This window comes from Coptis chinensis, chromosome 6, assembly GCF_015680905.1.
Source record: "Coptis chinensis isolate HL-2020 chromosome 6, ASM1568090v1, whole genome shotgun sequence".
NCBI lineage: Eukaryota > Viridiplantae > Streptophyta > Magnoliopsida > Ranunculales > Ranunculaceae > Coptis > Coptis chinensis.
Window position 1 is genome coordinate 76109554 of NC_141461.1, and position 20917 is coordinate 76130470.

The 20917-nt window shown below is 38.6% G+C and overlaps 1 protein-coding gene and 1 pseudogene across 5 annotated transcripts in view; one reads left to right on the forward strand and one right to left on the reverse strand.

The window, feature by feature from the left end:
• LOC147494512 (heat shock cognate 70 kDa protein 2-like) overlaps nt 1-2717 on the reverse strand; it is a 31687-nt pseudogene extending 28970 nt beyond the window's left edge. Inside the window, exons 1-2 of the transcript XR_015199925.1 lie at nt 2240-2717; nt 1752-1903 (exon numbers count right to left, since the gene is read on the reverse strand). The product of XR_015199925.1 is annotated as a heat shock cognate 70 kDa protein 2-like (transcript). The remainder of the gene's footprint in view (nt 1-1751; nt 1904-2239) is intronic.
• Nucleotides 2718-2760: 43 nt separating this feature from the next.
• Nucleotides 2761-18178, forward strand: LOC147494513 (metallo-beta-lactamase family protein). Of its 4 annotated transcripts, none has more exons than XR_015199926.1 (12): nt 2857-3140; nt 3746-3789; nt 4477-4557; nt 6283-6390; nt 7142-7233; nt 7318-7392; nt 7563-7632; nt 7790-7891; nt 8472-8580; nt 9043-9105; nt 9284-9509; nt 9624-17180. XR_015199926.1 is itself a non-coding variant. In XM_086568931.1 (11 exons), the coding sequence occupies exons 1-11, from the start codon at nt 2936-2938 to the stop codon at nt 17937-17939; spliced, it is 1041 nt and encodes a 346-aa protein (XP_086425057.1). In that variant the 5' UTR covers nt 2761-2935; the 3' UTR covers nt 17940-18178. The 4 variants fall into 4 exon arrangements, 2 of the variants coding, with proteins under 2 accessions (XP_086425057.1, XP_086425058.1); XR_015199927.1 differs by having other exon boundaries at nt 9284-9360; nt 9438-17180; XM_086568931.1 differs by lacking the exons at nt 9284-9509; nt 9624-17180 and adding an exon at nt 17848-18178 and having other exon boundaries at nt 2761-3140.
• The last annotated feature ends 2739 nt before the right edge of the window (nt 18179-20917 follow it).

Genomic DNA, 20917 nt, shown 5'->3' on the forward strand with positions numbered 1-20917 from the left:
GCTCTTTCATCGGCCGATGGGCGAAAGTGCCGTGTTTTAGCATTTACCGGCAAAGCGTTGTAGAATGCCAAGGTGGCGAAAAAATTACTCTTTCAATCCTCGCTTCCATGCATAGTAGTTCGGCTTTGAACCGACTTAAAATTCCGCGAATTGTTTCGCTCTTAGCCAAGTGATATTATTTGAAAAGCGAAGTCTAGATCATTGCTTTCTTTTGATTATGTTATCTAACTACTTTAAAGAGTTTGGTTCAATCTTGAATAGTGCCTCTTTCGGTTATACCCCGAACAAGTTTTGTTATTACAATTATTATTAAAAGGTAAATTCGTAATAAGATATGTTATGAGAGGGTAAGACCGGTATTTGACCGAAAAATTTAGACGTTTCCTCTCGATTTAGCACATTATCCTCGGTTTTGCAAATATTTGCAATATTGCCACGCTAAAAAACGACCGTGGACTCCTCTTTTTGGAATTGAGACATTACCCTCCTTATTTGCAAACAATTCACGGAACCGCCATCGCCCAAAAATACCGCTCCACGTGGCGAGCCAATTGTGTCGTTTAAGCTAGTGCACATAATGGCTAGCAAATGAATCGGTAAGTTGCTTGAAGGTTTTTATTGAGTCTGGCTCGAGTGAGAAGAACCAATCGAGTGCTCCATCTTTGAGACTTGCAGGGAACAAGCGACAGTGGAGATGATCGAACTCTAGTGCACTATATAATGCCAAGCTTTGGATATAACGAGCCATATGTTGTCCAGGGCATGTGCTGCCGTCATACATCGGAAAATGTGGCTGAACGAAATCCAGAGGAGAGGGTTTATTTAATACCTCTGTGGTGAATGGCGATGCACGGTACATCTTGAGCATTTTCTGGACGATCTGGGTTGCGTCTTTTCTCACTGTGCTTTGACTGATTCTTTGCGATAGTTCATTAATTTGTTGATTAACTTCATTGATGCCGTTCTCAGCAACATTCCCAACTGGTTGTTGTTGTCGTCCACCTGTGCACGAAGAGCGGCATTTTCCTGCCGGAGCAAGGAAATGCTTTCATTGGTCAAACCTAACTGGTTCGCAAGGCTTTGAACTTGAGCTTCGAGGCTTGCCATGTTTCATGGGCTTGAAAATTTTCGTTTTTGTATTTTGATGATTTGTGTGAAATTAATATCTCAAGTAATCGAGACCACAGATGGCGCCAATGTAAATGGGTGTTTTTCCCTTCCATATACAGGTGGAAGAAGAAGGGGATTGGATTTGGGTTAGACCGATTTCGCTAAGTAGCGAGCTGCCTACGTATCTTCTCTTGATTCTGGGGGAGAGAAAAATCAGGTTTGACGTAGTTCATGTAGGTGGTATTTATAGGCACAAGAGAGTGTTGATCTTTGAGACACGTGTACTTCCTTATACATATGTAGGGTGGAGATTACGAATGAGTGTTAGGTTGGTTCTGGTAGGAAGGCGGTGATCATTGGGAGTGGGTGCAGTAGTTCATAATTCCCGGTAATTGGAAATACAGATATGACTTTGGTAATGATTACCCTTGGATTAAGGAAAATGTCTTTATCTAAAGCGTTCCACTCTAGGTCGTTTAGTCTTCTTGGAACATTCTCGAGCGAGCTGGAGTGTACCACCTATATAAAGCGAGCTTTCATGAGTCAATCTTTTTATAGGTCCCGATTAGCATTATTTATCTCTACTTATGCTTAACGCGTGCTTAATATTCTTTAATGAGGATATTACTCCTTTACAATACTTCCTCTGCAGCAAACTGTTTCTCCTCGCCCTTGTAGTTTACGCCAATCACGGGCTTATCACCAGGACCAGCAGTAACTTTAAAGGGCCATAGTTTCATATCAACTTGAACAGATGCCTCACTAAACCTCCGCCCAATCAAACGCTTCGCATCTGGAAAATAAAGATACACAATACATATAATTAGATGTATTGTTCAAGTATCCTAAGTAGTAACACACTATACTAGCACCCAAAAAAACATACTTATTACAATTTACTTCATAACTAAACACCTTCACAGAATTAGGAAACAGATTAATGATTAAGCAACTAAGTTTTAACAGGCCAAGTAGAACAAAAAAAACATTGCAAATACAGAAAAGTGTTAAGTACTTATAACATGATTTCTACAGCAAGTCCAAACCACTAAGCAAAACACTTTTCTTCTAAAAAACCATAAAAACAAGAAATTTAAAACCAGATGTGGACTGGATGTAAAATACTTACCGAAAACAGTGTTGATAGGATTCATAGCGACTTGATTTTTAGCAGCATCACCAATCAAACGTTCAGTATCAGTAAAAGCAACATAAGATGGAGTAGTCTTATTCCCTTGATCATTAGCTATTATCTCAACACGATCATGTTGCCATACTCCAACACACGAGTACGTCGTTCCCAAATCAATTCCTATCGCTCGACCTTCTCCTTTACCTGCCATATCTTCTTGCTTCTAAACTATTAACGAAGTTGTATGTAGAACAAATCTTAGAGATCAAACAAACAAATAATAATGTAATAAACACTTTTGCGATTTTTAGAGTTGGGAGTGTTTGGGAAAAAGGGAGTATATATAAGATTTATGAGAACATTTCTAGAATGCTCTAGGCGGAACTAGAAACTTCTTGGGATTCAAGAATTCAACTTCTATTTCTTTTTGCGCGGCAAGGGTCATCCGGGTTTGCGCCTGCCTAACCATCAAAACTTGTGGCCCTTTAAAGAGGCCCATATCAAAATCCAAACAATGATCAAAAGTTAAGTTTTCAATTAAACTATGTATAGCTGAACAGTGATGGAACTTGTAAAAGATGCATGCCACTCGGTCTCGATAGAGTCAAGAAAGGCTGCCTGTATTACTGAAATGCATCGGACTATAAAGTACCAAACTCATTAACAACTAGCATGTCAGAATAATTTAACAAAATGTTTTTAGCAAGCACCATATCCTATTTCAATGGCACAAAATTCATGAATGACCACCAGAGATTTTGTGGTGTAACTAGAAACAGTTCAGCTCAAAAGCTTGGAAATATTTTAACTATCAGAGCAATTCAAACACCAAAACAGACAGTTAGGAACAAGGAAAGAGAGAAACGTCCTCAAAACGTGCAAGGAGACTTCTTTGTAGGCAAGTTTGTTTTTTATAACTATTTGTTGATTTTATTATAAACATCATTAATCAGAACTGCAAATGCCCTTTTTGGGTTGTGGAAAATTTTACTTATGAGCTGTTCTGAACCTGTTTTGTTAAGCCCAAGTAGTGAAAAATCTGATATTTAGCTCTATTTTGGGTATTAGTGATTTTTGGCATTTAAGGGTGACTTAGTTTGAGGAGTGTGTAAGTGCGAATTTGTTGCATGAGGAGTTGTTACTAATCAATTGGCCCCAAAATTGGATGGCGCTGAAGTGCGTAACCCACACCTGTTACTAATGACCATGAATTTGCACAAGTTGACTATTGCAAGAAGCTTATAAGCTCATTTTGAACTGTTTTTTGTTCATAAAAAGATGTTTAAAACTTAAGCTTCAGTTGATTTTGTAGAACTTGATTCAAGACTCTGGATTTAACTATGTTTTCTGGTGATTTTGCTGGATTATGGTTCTTTCGACCGCTTTTTTATTTGTTGGTGTTTGGTAATGGGGTTTCTATGTAGATGCATGGTACACTTGTCTGAAATGCTCAATTAACATGTACTAAAGATTTAGTCTTTTCTTCTTTTGATTGTCTTGCAGATCACACATGCATAGATTGCGACACTTGTCGTTGGATGGCTCCGGTAAATGTTACCAGTTTTCTTGCATTTGGTCAATCTAGAGTCATATATGCATAATGCGCTGAGGCATGCAAACAACTTCTTCTTTGTAGAAACCTATCTGAAATCTCAACTCGAATATACCTTATATCGATGATATTCCATAATTGTAAATGTGTGCGCTTTTCGGTTTAGATATTCTGTCAGTTTTATCGTTTCATAAGAAGTAGAAGCTTATAAATTAGTCATGGTTTGATCTCCTTTGATTTTTATCTTCTAGTCCATATAATTCCATAAACATGGTTGACTCAGGATGAGTAGGTTTGATAGTGGATTTGAAAAAACGAAAAGAAAAAAGAGTGATAGGACGAGTTACTAAGAGGGCTATAGGCAGACATGTTTTGATTATTTTGAGTGAATTGAGAAATTTGTGTTCTGCTTTAGTGGGAATCGGTTGTTTACTGCGATTTTGTGTAGTAAATAGTAGCTACTAGCTAGTTGTACTTGTAGGTCTTCTCAACCTCTTTCTTTGATTGAGATTTCTTTTAGTATACATTATATCTTTTTCTCCAATATGGGAATTTGTTGTTTATGCGAAACTGTTAGGCTAAATCACAAATTATAGTTAAAGTAGTAATCTTTTGTTCTTTATGTTTCAAATCCCGTGTAATTTTATTTTGTCTTACAAATATATCACTTCATCTTTTGCAGCAAATCTTCACTCGAGTAGATGAAAAATCTGCTGTCTTCAAACAGCCAGATAGTGAAGAAGAAAGAATGAGTGCTCTTCAGGTAGCTGACAGTGCTCTGCCCCTTTCAATTATATTCTTTAGTATTTATAAAACATCTAGAATTTACTAATACTATTTAGAAGGAACTGGTGGTTTACGAGATAATCCAAACTGCGTATTAGACTGGTCACTCACTTTTTATGGTTTTGAGATATCGAGAAGTTTAAGTATTCACAACAGCATTTTGAGGTTTTGAGTTACTAACTTAATAGAAAATTCAATAAGCCTTTTGTAGAATTTCCGTACACCTAAAGTTGAAAATTTGAAAAAAAGAAAACATGGTGATATTAAACATTTATACTTGCCCTGCATGGAAAGATCAGGCACTGTCAAAGTTGTGTCTGTGTGTTAACATCTTAATAAAATCAGAAAGTATCTCATATTACTACAGAGTGGTCTGACTATGCAATCAAGCATTAGAAGCAACACAAATAAAATTTGCTCAGACTGGAAGTAAGCTAAGGCCTAAGATAAACTAATCATATTTTCTCATCGCCTTACCTGGCCAACAAAGAACTGTTGAAGATATGGCCAAGAAGGTTTTAGTGAAAACTGCTTCACTGCTTCTTTTTTTTTTCATTTTCAGTGGCAGAAAACGCTTAGGTCTCATAATCAATTGTTTTGGGGCTATACCTACTTTCTACTTGTTGTTCCTGGTTCTAAATGGTATCAGAGCCATGCTTTCTCCTTTTGCACGTGGTGGTGGTGAGTGCTCGTGACTAGGTTGCCAGTGTTAGAAACTTGACTTGTCTGGACTAGGAGTTATTAGTACACCTGGGCCTGGAATTCTTTAGCATAATCCTGTTTGGAAGCGGTGTTGAGCGGTGCCAAGCCAAGTGAGTCTGAGCTAGGTGGTCCTTCCCGAACTGTGGTTTTACCTGATGTTAAACAAAAGATCTTGTGCCCTTTTGTAATTAGTGGCAATCTTTCTACATTGTTCTTGCTTGCACACAGTACAAATGACACGAACTCAAGCAAATTCCACAAATTAAGAATGCACACACTGTCCAACATTAGTGGCCCCAGGCAGCAGTATTTGTAGACCTCTTCATTAGTTGTTTTGCTAGTTCTCCTTCTTGGAAACTCTTAATGTTCTTCTTTATTAGGAATTTGATGGGGGATGTTGGATATAGGCACGTTTATTGGATGTTAAAGTTAGAATCAAAGTGGTATTAGAGAAGAGAGTTTATGTGGATTAGGATAGGATGGTGGGGAACTTTGTTATATAAGTAAGCTTTGTCATATTTCCAACATAACTTGTATATCTATAATTATCAGTAAGATTTTTTTTTCTTACTGATAACACAAGTTAGCCATTTGTTGTATTCATAATTTTTATGTTTTATGTTTTATTTTTTGTATTATTTTTAATTACATATTCATTCTTGAAGACCTGTTAGAGTAAATCCTGGCAAAATCTATTCACGTAGTTTAGATGTGTATAAAGAAAAGGGTACCACATCTACTGTAACATAAATCCAGCTATCATTAGAATATTGTTAGATTACTTATTTGGTTGTGGGAACTGGGAAGTTCTTGGTTCAAACATTCAAAAATCGTCAGCCCTAATTTTTATTTTCATATTGAGGTTGATTTGCATAAGCATACTGTCAGTGTCAGCTATACTCAATGAGTCAATGTTGTGCTTTGCTGGAGAGTCTGAGGGCAGCTTTTACTTTTCTCAATCTGCGGGCCTTAACGCGTGCTGTCCTCATGCTATGTGCAGGCTTTACTCTCCTGTCCAACAAGCTCAATCCATACAGAGAAACCTCCTCATGATATTCTAGAAGTGCAAAAGACATTTCCTCTTCCTATTGATGAGCAGAGAATTCCGGTAATTAGCTCCAATTTCTTGATACCAGTTCAGCTTTATTTGTTGCTCAAAATAATCAGTTGAAACTAGATATATTAGCATGTTACACATGGAAGTTATTTTATTAACAAGGATCTTAACGTTTCCTTATGCTTTGCCTATTGCATCTTTCATTCCCTTTTTTGTAAGTAAAGCGCTTTTTTCGTTTTGAATTTTTGCTTGGATTTACTCCAACATGGGGGAGAAGAGAGATAATTTAAGTAGGACCCTTAATGAAGTGAAGCTCTCATCATAGGCGATTCGTGGATTCAGAATGTTCATGTTACGACACCTGTTTCTCTTGCTTGAATCCCGGCCTACTTTAGCCAGTAGGTGCAGATTCTTTAGGCCACTAAAGTCTATCAAGTTACCGAAATTAAGTTTTCGCTCTCTGATGTCAATGCATCCAGATATATTGAACTAAATTTTTGTATTTTTTCCACAGAAAATTATGTCATACGTCCGGCAACAATGATTATAGAAGATTTCTGAGCTTTTGAATGTTCTTTGATAGCTTTGCAGTTACTTTTGTTTCTCTTACTTTGTTTTTTAGTCTTTCTTCTTTTCTACTCTTACATTCTTTTCATTGAAAAAATCTTTTTTCTTTTATATTAGCTATCTTTCAGTACTAGATTCTTTCGAAGTAAAACTTCTGAATGAAAAGTAAGTTACATTATTTCAAGGGGCTTACCTGCATCACTCATGTTTTGCCAAAAAATTGCTATCATATCAGGGTGTCTTTCATTGTGGATATCATTCCGAGAGATCATATGGAGCAACTTCTTATTTCATTGTGCACCCACAAGGAAACATTCTTGTAGATAGGTAGATAGAAAATTTTAACTTTTTCTCAGTGATGTCTTTGATTCGTTTCAGAGAAACTGATTCAGTAGTTAATTTTTTGTCCAGCCCTAGATACACCGAAAAACTTGCACATAATATTGAGATGCTAGGGGGAGCTAGATACATGTTTTTAACCCACAGGTATGATTACATATATAATCTGAAATGATTTTTCTGTCTTCAGTAGGGATCTTGTGATGCCATGTGCATTACTTATTGATTAAGAAAAAAACATTCCATGTGCGCTACTTATTACTTCCTTCTTGTGTGAATAGAAATTGAATTATCTTATTTTCTGTTTTGATGATCAGCGATGATGTGGCAGATCATGAGAAATGGTCAAAGAGGCTAAGCTGTGACAGGATTATTCACTTAAAAGAAGTGAGATTTGCTCATGTTAATTACACACACCTGCACATACACTAAGCTCCTTCTACGTATAAATGAAAATGAAAATGAAAATGAACATAAATTTACATTCAAGTATTTCTTTTGACTCGTCTGATTTATTTCTTCTTTCATCATCTCATGTTATCAGGTCGATGGTTATACAGCTGATGTGGAGATGAAACTAGATGGTTCTGGTCCATGGAGTCTCAGCAAGGACATTGAGCTTATTCACACTCCAGGACATACTGAAGTAAGTCTTCTGCACTGAAACTCGTAGATGAGACTGTATCTATTTCAATTCTATATTTCCATGTAACAAGGATCCCCAGCAAGTGTGTACGAGATCTTTAACACTGTTTCTCTGAGCTCTGTAACAACATGACAAAGAGCATGTTAACTCATTTGGCTTTAGTGTGTTTGGTATTGTAAAAGCGAGTATTAACGATCATCCATGTAGAGTGTTGCATTTAACAATCACATTTGCTTGAGAGAATTGTTGTGAATATAGACCCAACCTAAAAAGTCCTTTTAACGTAGGATATCAGTGCTTTATGTTGATCATAGCCAAACCATCACATTTGTATTTCCCCTAATTTATCAGCTATTTGGACTACTGCATTTTCTTGGCTTATTCCTAATTTTATTCTCTGGGACTATCTCTCTCTCATCACATACTTATTTCAACATGTATAACCATATGTTGGCTAGTCAAGCTCTCTCCGGGAACAAACAATGGTGCGAATATGAATGCTAACAAATATTGTTATTATCTGATGAATCACCAGATTAATGAGTTGATGATACTATCAGATTGTTAACTTCAATTGCAGGGATCAGTCTGCTTGTTCTACAAGCCACTCAGGATCCTGTTCACTGGGGACCATTTGTGCGAAGAGTTAAATGAACTCAGTATTGTGGAAAGATACAATCGCTGTTCAGGTAAGCAAGAAAGTCTCCCCAGCGCTTGGAGAAGTGGCTCGTAGATTTTACCTTATTACATTCTATACAGAGTTCTTTCAAGCAAATTCCTTACTTTCTTCTAGACTATTGCTGACGAGTTTTGGGTACTCCTTCACATGTGACAAATGGAAAATTCCTCTAGAAAAAGATAATGAGTTCTCTGAAAATTTCTAAAAACACTGAATTAACTGTCAAGTATACAGTAAACTGTTTACGACTATCCAATAAGCGGTAAAGAGTGGAACAAATGCAGCTATTGGTTTGTTTAATGCATTCTTTTCTTGTTTACCATTTGTATCATTTCTTGTGTAACATTATAACAGCAATTGTAAAAAGAATCTAAAAAATAAAAGAAAAAAGTAGTTGATTTAATCAAAGTTTAGTGATCATTTACTTCCCTTGCAGTTTTTCATTTGACTGACAAATTGATCTGTGTGGCAGTTCCCATTCAAGTGAGCAGCGTTCGGAAGTTGTTGTCCCTTGACTTTGAGTGGATCTTACCTGGTGCGTATAGTTCCTTAAATCTTATTTGGTGTGTGGCGCTTTAACTGATTACATACTCGAGGTAGTATATATTGGATATTTGGATATATTCCTTTTATGTTATTGAAATCTCTCTCTCTCTCTCTCTCTATATATATATATATATATATATATTGATTTGTTGCTTACACGAAACTAGGTGGGTAAACAATTAAAAGAGACAATTGAAGTGTATTGGATTGTACTTGAGGACGAGTTTTGGTGGAACCCTCTTGGGTAGGGTTGTAATTGGTCTTTCTATTAGTACCTCCTGTCAATTTGGGTTTTGTTCTGAATCCCTCTCCTTGTGAGAGTTGCTCTCTTTATATAGAACTGTCGAGCTAATTACAAGGCTGAAAATCAGCCATTACATCGGACTATGCAAGGTAAGAATAAATTCCTATCAATTATGTCTATATACAATATTCTCTTCTATATATAGTTAGACTAAATAAGATAGAATATATGCTGCCTTAATAAACTAGCCCGCACATATCCAGCTATCAATTCTGCTAACATCCCCCCACAAATTGATGCTGGGCGAGAAGCAGCAATTTGTCAACCATGAACTGATGGCGAGGACGAGAGAGAGCCTTGGTGAAGACATCAGCAGTTTGGTGTTCAGTGGAAATGTGTGGAAGAGTAATCTCCTTGCGAGTAAAGGCTTCACGAATGGAATGACAATCCACTTCAATATGTTTGGTGCGCTCATGAAAAACGGGATTGGCAGCAATATGAATAGCACTGGTATTATCAGCATGAAGAGGGGTAGGAGTAAGCTGTGGAACACTAAGTTCGCCTAACAACCCTCTAAGCCATACAATTTCAGAACAGGCAGACGACATAGTTCGATATTCAGACTCAGTGGATGACTTCGAGACACGAGCCTGATTTTTACTCTTCCAAGAAATGAGGGCATTGCCAAGAAACATACACCAACCCGTAACAAAACGACGAGTATCCGCACAACCAGCCCAGTCGGCATCACTAAAACCTTCCAACTGTAAAGAATTCCCTAAAGGGAAAAGCAAGCCGCGACCAGATGTCCCTTTGAGATATTGAAGAAGACGACGGACAGCGGCCAAATGTGTCTGACACGGTGCCTGCATAAATTGACTGACCTGCTGAACAGCAAACGAGATATCAGGTCGAGTAATGGTCAAATAATTCAAACTGCCCACCAGCTGACGGTACATCGAAGGATCAGATAAGGGATCACCACCCGCCTGATGTAGCTTCAAATTGACCTCCATAGGTGTAAGAACTGAATTACTGTCTTGAAGGCCTGCTAAAGAAAGAAGTTCTTGCGTATACTTATGCTGATGTAAGAGTGTGCCATTCGGACAATGTTGAACCTCAAGGCCAAGAAAACACTGCAGTGGACCAAGATCTTTCATATGAAAAGAAGATTTGAGGCGCTGTTGGAGCTGTTCAATTAATTGGAGATCAGATCCAGTAATCACAATATCATCGACATACACAAGAAGTATAACAATCCCAAGGGCACTCTTGCGAAAGAAGAGAGGGAGTCATATTGACTCGAGTAAATGTGAAATCCAAGTATAGTAGTGCGAAACTTCTCAAACCAATCCCCAGTGCCTGCTTCAAACCATACAGAGACCGCTTCAAGTGACAAACCTCAACAGAAGAGGAAGGAAACAAGCCAGGAGGAGGTGACATAAATATTTCTTCCTTTAGATCACCATGTAAAATGCATTCTTCACGTCCATTTGACGGGTTTACCATCCTTCGAAACAAAGAATGGCCATAACAGTCGCGGACAGTAGTCATTTTGGCCACGGAGCAAATGTTTCCTCATAATCAAGCCCATACTCCTGCCGATTCGAGTGCCACCAGGCGAGCTTTATATCTTTTCGATAGAGCCATCAGCATGTAGCTTGATGGCGTGACCCATTTGCACCCAATAAGCTTAACTCCAACAGGACAAGGGGCGATGTCCCAAGTGTGATTGTCCTGAAGAGCCTGAAGTTAGTCCTGCATAGCTTGGCCAACACTCTTGAGTGGAAGCCTGAGAATAAGACTTAGGCACAGAAGTAGTATCAAGAGTAGCCTGAAGAGCGAAAGAAGAGAATCCATACCAATCCGGGGCTGGGAAGCCCGAAAGTAGACCCGGCGGGGTTGAGGCAACACAGATCGTGGAGGTTGAGGAGGAAGGAAAGAGGCAATGGGCGGCGTCGCTGTCGCCGATACACAATACTTGGCTTAAAACAAGGAGTACTAGACACATCATCAAAATCGGAAGTGAAATAAAGGAAGAAACAAGATTAGTACGAGACGGAAAGAAATATTGATTTTCAAAAAGATCATGTTCGCGAGAAATATGAAGCTTGTTAGCATCCGCATCATAACACACAAACCCTTTATGAGAGTTACTATAGCCAAGAAAAGCACACTAAACTGATTGAGCAGCAAGCTTGTGACGTTCAATGGGAGGTAAGTGAACAAAACAAACACAACTAAAAAGATGCAAAGAATTATAATCAGGAGGAACACCAAACAAACGAGAATATGGAGAATCAAGATGCAAGGTAGGAGAAGGCAAACGATTAATCAAATATACAGCCGTAGATAATGTTTCTACCCAAAATCTCGGAGGGACAGAAGATTCAAGCATCAATGTACGAACAACATCTAAAAGATGTCTATTTTTACGCTCGGCAATGCCATTCTGTTGAGGGGTGTAAGGACACGAACGCTGAGAGAGAATACCCTTCTGTTGGAGAAAATATTGAAAGGCATGATACATGTATTCTCCCCCAGAATCTGAGCGTAAGATCTTAATACAGGTAGAAAAATGGGTTTCTACATAGGCAACAAAGGTTTTGAAGGTTGAAAATACATCAGATTTGAAACGAAGAAAATAGACCCACGTGAAACGACGTAATCGTCAATAAATGTCACAAAATACCTGTATTGAGCATGAGAAAGAACAAGACTCATACCCCAAACATCAAAATGAATAATTTCAAAACATGTAGAAGCATGACTACCCTGCGAAGGAAAAGGTAAAGATTTGCTTTTTCCAAGTTTACAAGGAGTACAATCAAAAGACAAGGGAGAAAACTCAATTGTATTACTCAAATAACCATGTTTCATAAGATGTGTCAAAATTGCAGAGTTGGGATGACCCAATTTCTTATGCCAATAATGGCTATTATTATTAGCAATAGTAGAACAACCAACAGAAATTGAACGAGGAACGGAAAATGACTGAAGAGGAAAAAGACGTCCCACTTTAGGCCCCTTCGCTATCTCTTGTCCCAACGCTTGATCCTGCACACGACAACCAAAACAATCAAAATGAACAGAACAATTTTCTTCTACTAATTGCCCAACAGAAATGAGATTGGCAGATAAATCAGGAGACACAAAAACATTAGTAAAGGAAGACCCCAGATTTCCAACAGCAGTAATAGGAAGAGTACTGCCATCTGCGATCTGAATATGTTGTTTACCATCATACTTACGAACATCATGTAAAGTTGCCGTACTACCAGTCATGTGATTGGAAGCCGCAGAGTCAATTAACCAAGGAGAAGGAGATGTTTCTTACCCTGGAGACCAAGAGCAGAAAGAGCGGAAATAATCACATGTTGAACCTGCTTGGGAGTAATGTTGGAAGCAGAACCCGTAACAGCAGGTAGAGCAGAAGATGTAGGCACAAAAGTGGACTGAACAGCAGTATGAAAAGCAGGAGCGGATTGATTCTGAGGGCGTACACGACAATCCTTAATGATATGACCCTCCTGCTTGCAATAATTGCAGAATTTCTTGCTGCAATGTTTTGCAATGTGCCCAATTTCCTTGCAACTATAACACTGTGGCAGAGATTTGGATTGTCCTCTGCCTTGAGCAACGTGGTCCATATTAACCATCTCAGAACCACCAGCATCTTGAGCAAGGCCAAGATGTGAGGCGAGACGCTGTTCTTCACGCAAGAGTTCACCCAAGCAAACATCCAAAGATGGGACAGGTGCCCATTTGATTAACCCAGCTCGTGCACTTTCAAACTCGGGTCAGAGCTTCATCAAGAATTGATCCGGCTGGCTCTCATAGTGAACCGCTTGTAGTGTTGCTAAAGCTTCTTTGGGAACTTGAGAATGCACCAACCCAAAATAATCACTCCATAAATTAATAAAACCGGAATAAAATTGCTCAATCGAGAGGTTCCCTTGGTGATAGTTTCCAATGTCTAACTCCAATTGAAACTTTCGGGCAAAATTATCTTGATAATAAATTCGCCGAAGGTAATCCCACATCATCTTAACAATAGTGAACCTACGAAGATTGTTGACCATATGAGGCTCAACAGAGCTGAGTAGCCAGGAAGTAATTTTGGCATCCTTGCCTTCCCATGAACTAAGTTCCTTGGGATCAGTTGGAGCCTTAGAAGGCCCATCCAAATGTCCCCATAACTCCTTCCCTTTCACAAACATCCTGAACTGGAATTCCCAACTAGTGTAGTTCTTGCCATTAAAGCGAACAATAGAATTTTCCCTTTCTCCAGACATAATAACCACCAAGAATTCGTCACAACCAGAAATACTCCAAGAAACCAAGAATTCGTCACAACCAGAATACTCTAAGAAACCAAGAATTCAGCCAAGCCGAGAGAAAACCGCGAAAATAATTTGTGGCTCTAATACCATGTCAATTTGGGTTTTGTTCTGAATCCCTTTCCTTGTGAGAGTTGCTCTCTTTATATAGAAACTGTCGAGCTAATTACAAGGCTGAAAATCAGCCATTACATCGGACTATGCAAGGTAAGAATAAATGCCTATCAATTATGTCTATATACAATATACTCTTCTATATATAGCTAGACTAAATAAGATAGAATATATGCTGCCTTAATAAACTAGCCTGCACATATCCAACTATCAATTCTGCTAATACCTCCCTGTCATGATGATACTTTTAGGGGTGATTGTAAGCTTTATGCTTTGTCAAATGTAACAGGTAGATATGGGGGTCAGCCTTTAATGTATGACTAAATGCGTTAGCTCACAAACAATCTAAATAATCGTCCTTTAACCAAGGAACAATGATAAAGAGTCGATCCTTAACCAAGAATTGATCAAATAAGAAGTGTCTTTAACAAAACCTAAAGGCAGCCTTATATTGGAGACCTAAACACGAACAAAATAAAGACTATACTACCCTTTTGTGATGTTCACAAGGTTCACAACCTATTGAAATAAAATAACCGAAACAAAAATAACCTATCAGCATGCACCTATCAATGAAAGCAATCCAACTACAGAACATCATATCGGGCGCATAAGCCTATCAAGTAGAGAAGAAACCATAGGCATGCAGTCAAACTACAGAAGCTTCGTTCATATCGTCCATATGCGCATTAGCTAGATCTTGAACTGCATCATTCCCATCATGCATCATGCATCATGATGGAAGGAATTCGTCCTCGAATTGGAGTCATCTTCATCGTCGGAGGAGTCACCGAAATATGGGAGGAGATCCTTCACATTAAAGACATCAGAAGTGCGGATATGGCTAGGCAACTGGAGACGATAAGCCTTAGGATTGATCTTCTCAACCACTTCAACAGGACCAATCTTACTATGCTTCTGTTTGCTATAAATCATTCTTTAGTGAGCACCGCCCAAACAAAATCACCTATCTCAAAATCAACATGTCGTCGATGTCAATGACGATCAGCGACAATTTTGTACTTCGTACTCCAACAAATTAGTGCGAACAACAACATAAATATCTTGAAGTTATTGAACCATCTCACAAGCAGTAGCATGTACAGGGTGTAAACCAGGAATAGGTGTGAGATCAGCAACAACTTGAGGATTAGACCCATAAAGAACCTGGAAAGGACTATATGCAGAACTCCGAGTAACGGATCGGTTGAAAGCAAACTTAATCTGTGAGAGATGAAAGTCCCACTGCTTCACCTTAGTACCAACCAAACTACGCAATAAATTACCCAAAGAACAGTTAACAACCTCGGTTTGCCCATCAATTTGACGATGATAGGTACTACTAAACTCCATATCAGTATACAACAACTTCCAGAAACGTCAAAAGTGACTAAAAAGTGGGTGTCGCGATCAGAAACAATAGAATCAGGGAGACCATGTAAACGGTAAACATCTCGAAAGAACAATTGGGCAACATTGACAGCATCAGTAGTCTTTTTGCACGCAATAAAACAAGCCATCTTAAAGAACCGATCCACAACCACAAAATAGAGTTGAAGGGAGACTTGCATTAGTAGCATGTCCCTTAGATACTTGACAAACATGACAATGAGCAATAAATTTCTGGACATCCTTGTCTAAACCCGCCAAAAATATGAATCAAATAAAAGCTTCAGTGTCTTGTCATGGTCAAAATGTCCCTCATTATGTAAATCAGTGATGAGGCGTAGATGAAGGCTACAGTCTGGAACATAGAGGCGACGACCTTTAAACAAAAAACCCTCCTATAAAGAGAACTCAGATGATAAACCTTCCTTGGATGGCACCCAATATAGGAGCAAAATAAGATCACTCGGATAAAGATCAGGGAATGAGTCAAACCCCAACACAGTAGGGCATAATGACACCAATAAGAAGGAACGCCTACTAAGCACATCAGCCACACGGTTCTGAACTCCAGACTTGTGACGCAAAACAATAGTGAAGTCCTGTAAGTAACTGGACCAACGCAATTGTCTGGCACTGACATTATCCAAATTACTGATGTGTTTTAGGGCCTCATAGTCAGAATACAAAATAAACTCTTAAGTGAATCAAATAGTGACGCCAATGTTTAAGAGTCTGAACAATGGCATAGAACTCGAGCTCATAAGCACTATAATTTTGCTTCGCATGTGTCAGTTTCTCACTAAAATAAACAACAGGATGAGCACCCTGGCTAAGAACTGTACTAATACCGATTTTAGAAGTATCAGTACACACTTCAAAGGGTAGAGAGAAATCCGGTAGTTTAAGAATTGGTACCGAAATAAGCTTAGTCTTTAGAAGCTAAAAACTCTCTTCAGCTACCTGAGACTAAAGAAACTTGGTACCACGCAAGCAATCAATAATAGGAGCAGTAATATACTAAAGTCATAGTACTAAAGAGAGGAACAAAACGATGATAAAAAGAAGCAAACCCATGGAAACTGTGCGCCTCTATTAATGTCGTGGGGCTAGGCCATGTACGGACTGCCTCAACTTTAGAGCTGTCAACAGAGATACCTTCTTTCGAAACCACATACCCCAGAAACAAAACTAAATCAGTACAGAACACACATTTGGCCACAGCAGCAAAGAGTTGAGCCTGGCACAACACAGATTGACGATCCTGGAGATGAGACTGGATGTCCTTACTGTAAACCAAGATATCATCGAAATAGACCACCACACACTTGCCCAAAAACGGCTTCAACACATGGTTGATGACGGGTATGAAGGTACTAGGTGCATTTGAGAGGTCAAATGGCATAACTAACCACTCATATAGGCCTTCCTTCGTCTTAAATGCCGTTTTCCACTCATCGCCAATATGAATATGAATCTAGTAATAGTCAGACTTTAAGTAAAGCTTTGTAAACATTGCAACACCATGTAACTGATCAAGATCATCATCTAACTGTGGAATAGGAAACCTGTACTTTGTAGTGATCTTATTAATAGCCTTGTTGTCGACACACATACGCCATGTACCATCCTTCTTTGGAACTAACAACATTGGTACTGCACAGGGACTTAAACTTTCGCAAATAATCCCCTTTCAAGCAATTCAGTAACTTGTCTCTGTACCTCGGCATGCTCTTTCAAACTCATACAATAGGGAGGACGGTTAGGGATTTTAGAACCAGGGACCAAATCATTGCGGTGTTGTATGTCCCTTATAGGAGGCAACCCAGCCAGCAACTCATCCCCCTGAGGCTCACGATCTTTGTGGGTTGTTGGGTTGCCGATTAAGGGCTTTGACTTGGCGGGTTAGCATTGCTACCTGCCTAGAATAAAAACCTAAAGGCGGCCTTATATTGGACCTAAACACTAACAAAATAAAAACTACAAAATAGCCTATCGGCATGCGCCTGTAAATTACACAAGAACCATAGGTGCCTATCAATGAAAACAACCAACTACAAAACATCCTATCGGCGTGTGCCTATCAAGTAGAGAAGAAACCAACCATAGGCATGCGCCTATCAATTGAAAGTAATCAAACGACCTAAGCTCGTTCATATGTGTCCATGTACGCATTAGCCAGATCTTGAACTGCATCAGCCTTCTCCCCAAAACTTTAGCCAAAAAGAAAAAGAATGAGATGTGACATGTCGTCCCCAATCCGACTTCATTTTAGCAGATGGTAGTGGACATCAAAATTCTGGATACTGTCAACCTAACATTTCCGGAATTGTTTAGTGTATTACTATTTCGGTTAATTGTGAAACTTGTTCTGAATCTTTGGGTTCACGTTCAAGTCAGTTTGGTGTTATTTGTGATTGTGCATTATCCACATGTTGGTCTCATTGCTATTTCTTGTAGAGCTTAATCCGTTTCCTTAGAAACTTAATCATTTCTCCGTTTTGGGCGAATCTTATATTTTCAATCTGTCTTCATTCATTATCTTGTATTTTGGACTGAAAGAGACATTTCACTTCAACTAGATTATTTCTTATACTAAAAAACACATTACTGTATAGTGGAGCTAAGAATCTCATAATTTTTACAGGTCATGGAAGGAGGGTTCAGTATAGAAATAAAGAAATGAAGAATTCTTCTCTAGAGGCTTTTTTAGCTAAGAAAGAGCAAGCTCAAGTTTAGTTTGTTTGATAAGCTCAATGCTCACTTTTAATTCCATGTACTATATTTTTGTTTAGTAGGTCACTGTGATGACTGATGAGTCTGTACTTAGGGTGCATGTAAAAGTTAATACAGACAGTCCAGATAATGAGCTTACCGAGTGTAGGATGAGCATGAAAGTAATGAGCGCCTGTTTTGTGATAAAACCATGATCTTGAGTAATATTAGAGGTGACAATCCTGGCCAAACAATGTTTCCCATATCCCGTTTTATTTCTCAGCCTACTTGCTTCCATGGAAAAGTACTTGAGAAAGAAATTATTCATCAGCCCGTTATACTAGCAGGGACATGAACTGTTTAGCATGAAAGTTTGCATCTATCTTGCCACTCTGTTACAGGTACTCCAGATTTAGCTTTAAACAGTATGTTAACTTTTGAAAAACCATTTCTTGAGCCTGCAGGTATAAGAAGTTGTTTGTTGTCCAACAGTGTATGACATTAGATTTTTTGCATTTGCGGCTTTCAAATTTATAGAGTTTGTAATTTTTCACACTTAAGATCCCCAAAGGTGGATAATATCTTATTTTCTGTAACCCTTCAAAGGGAGTACCAAAGAAAAAAACAAGTTTACGAGCTAGTGCCTAGTGTGAAAACTGCTTAGTGATAAGTGATATCCGTTGGATGCAAATATGCAATTCTAGGGGAGCGATAGAGCCACATTCTTATGCACACATTATAGCCACATTTTCGACATACAAATGCATTAAGACTTGATTTTTTGTGGAGATAATCTCCTCACTATAAAAATCATTGTCACAAAAAATTATAATATTTGAATATGTCTAACCATGTAAAAATTAATGTTTATTTTTTAACTTTAAATCTAACGTTTCGAAAAAAATTTGTGAGCATGTCCTAAGAGCTAAGGTTAGATTTCTTTGAATTAGCTAAATTTTTGTGAGCATGTTCTCCATAATAGGGAGATCCTATCTACTAAAATTCAGCACTACATTCAACTTTTAAGTTTACAATTTTATTTGGATTCGTTTATAATGTAACTACAGTAAATATGGCTCTATCCCTCTCCATTCTTAAAATCATTTAAATGGTGATGAGAAGAAGTTGATATATAAATTAAGCGAACAATTGCTTGAAGGCTTGTAGGACCCCAAATCACAAGGTCCATGGGTTATTTTCTTGGTTGGGCTCTGACCCAAGCTCAAAAGCCCACATTTTCTAACTCCACTTAGTCGAGTGAGCGAAGCGTTTTGAGAGAAGGGAGGCTATGCGAGACAAAATCAACTTGGTTGGTTTCTGTCTGTCTGTCCTCATTTTTTCTCTTATTTTTTTTTTTCGCCCAAATACCTTTCTCCTTCGCCCACCTCTCTCTCTCTCTCCCCATCACCCAACTCTCTCCCTCCGCCGCAGCTCCGCTCACTCCCTACTGCCACGCAGTATACTAGTTTTAAGAATATAGTGTCCATGTTTCTTAGTATAGAACTCTTAATTCTAGCAAGTTTTTCCAGTTAATTACCAAATATCATATATGACACCGTTTTGAATGGTGTAATAGAGAGTAAACACAATCTCTTTTTTCCCGTTTCTCCTCTCTTTGCCTCCAACCTCTCCCAATCTCTCCTCCATCCTACGGCTCTACAAAGCTTCACGAATCAGGACTCAGGCATCAATCACTGTGGATAGGTAAGTTCCTTTCAACATCCATAAACGTTTTGACGCAGTAATCATTGATTCATTGTAGATTAGACAACATTAAATTAACTTGCTTTTGTTTAGTTCAATTCATGATCGGTGATATGCTTTGTTTACTTGGATTCATCACCCCCAGATTGTATCTTATTTCTGGGTGGGTTTCTTTTTGTTATACTGATTTGGGATTTTGGGCTACTTTTGTTTGGGAGTTCATCCAGTTTAACTTTGATATTCCCTTGTACTTGGCATGATTTAAAAAGTGAAATGATGAAATCCATTATTGTATCAGTTTGCATAGGCAATGTATTCTTTTGTGTGTTTTTTTTTTTTTTTGGTTGGTAAGCGAGGTTGTTTTAGAGGTCCCCTACCCCTTTTCATTAACAAAAGAAGCTTTCAGTTACATCTCTCATACTCTCTTCCTATGGCATCATCATAGGCTATTTTCCTTACATCCTCTGCAAAGGAACTAGGTACAAGTTCGACAAATGTTACATTTGGGCAGTTCGCAATGAGTGCGTCTGCAAGTTGGTTTGTCTCTCGATATATGTGGTTTATGGAGAAGAAAGTGAGGCGACTTTGCATTGCTTCTATGTTTTTTATCAATTTTCTCGCCTGCCAGGGGTATCTCTTCGTGTTTAGGAATGCTTCCACATTAGAGGAGTCTGTCTGCGCTTCTACCCTTCTGACATTGTGCGCTAAGGCTAGAACGAGCCCTTGCTCTACCCCTTGCAATTCCACCATTGCTATGTTGTTGTATGCTGAATGCCCATGGGCTGCTGCCACTACAAGCCCATTGCTATCTCGTATTACTGCTGCCCACAGTCCCTGTGTTCCTTTCACACTCCCATCAGAGTTTAGAGTGTGATTGCCTTCCCTCGCCTTCTGCCACTTGCATTTGATTTTTTATCTTTGAGTCCCCTCTATTTGCTTACGCCCACGGTTGTTCGAACCTCTCCTTTTCCGGCCCCTCCTCCATTTTAACCTCCATTGCTTGGACCTTAACCTTAATTTCATTTATGATTAGTTATGCGTTCGCTTGTTGCTTTGCGATTATGAAACTTGTGTTCAAACATCTGTTGTTCCTCTCTTTCCAGGTCCAATAAATGTATCCTGTGAGCAAAGACCTCAACACATCTTGGTAGCCTCCTTTCCCTCTAGTTTTTCTGGCTATCCAAATCCGGTTCACCGCCAAGTGGTTTCTATCCCTCTTTGATACCCGACTCTTTGCTATTAGCCTTTCCCATATCTCCGCCATAGCTGCAAGTAAAGAAAAACGGGTGTTCCTCTTT

Bases quoted from the DNA above. Each gene is read 5' to 3' on its own strand.
- LOC147494513 (XM_086568931.1), top strand. From the start codon at position 2,936: ATGTTTTTAGCAAGCACCATATCCTATTTCAATGGCACAAAATTCATG. The intron at 3,141-3,745 runs GCAAGTTTGTTT...ATTGTCTTGCAG, and splicing joins GCAAGGAGACTTCTTTGTAG to ATCACACATGCATAGATTGC. The intron at 7,633-7,789 runs GTGAGATTTGCT...TCATGTTATCAG, and splicing joins GGATTATTCACTTAAAAGAA to GTCGATGGTTATACAGCTGA.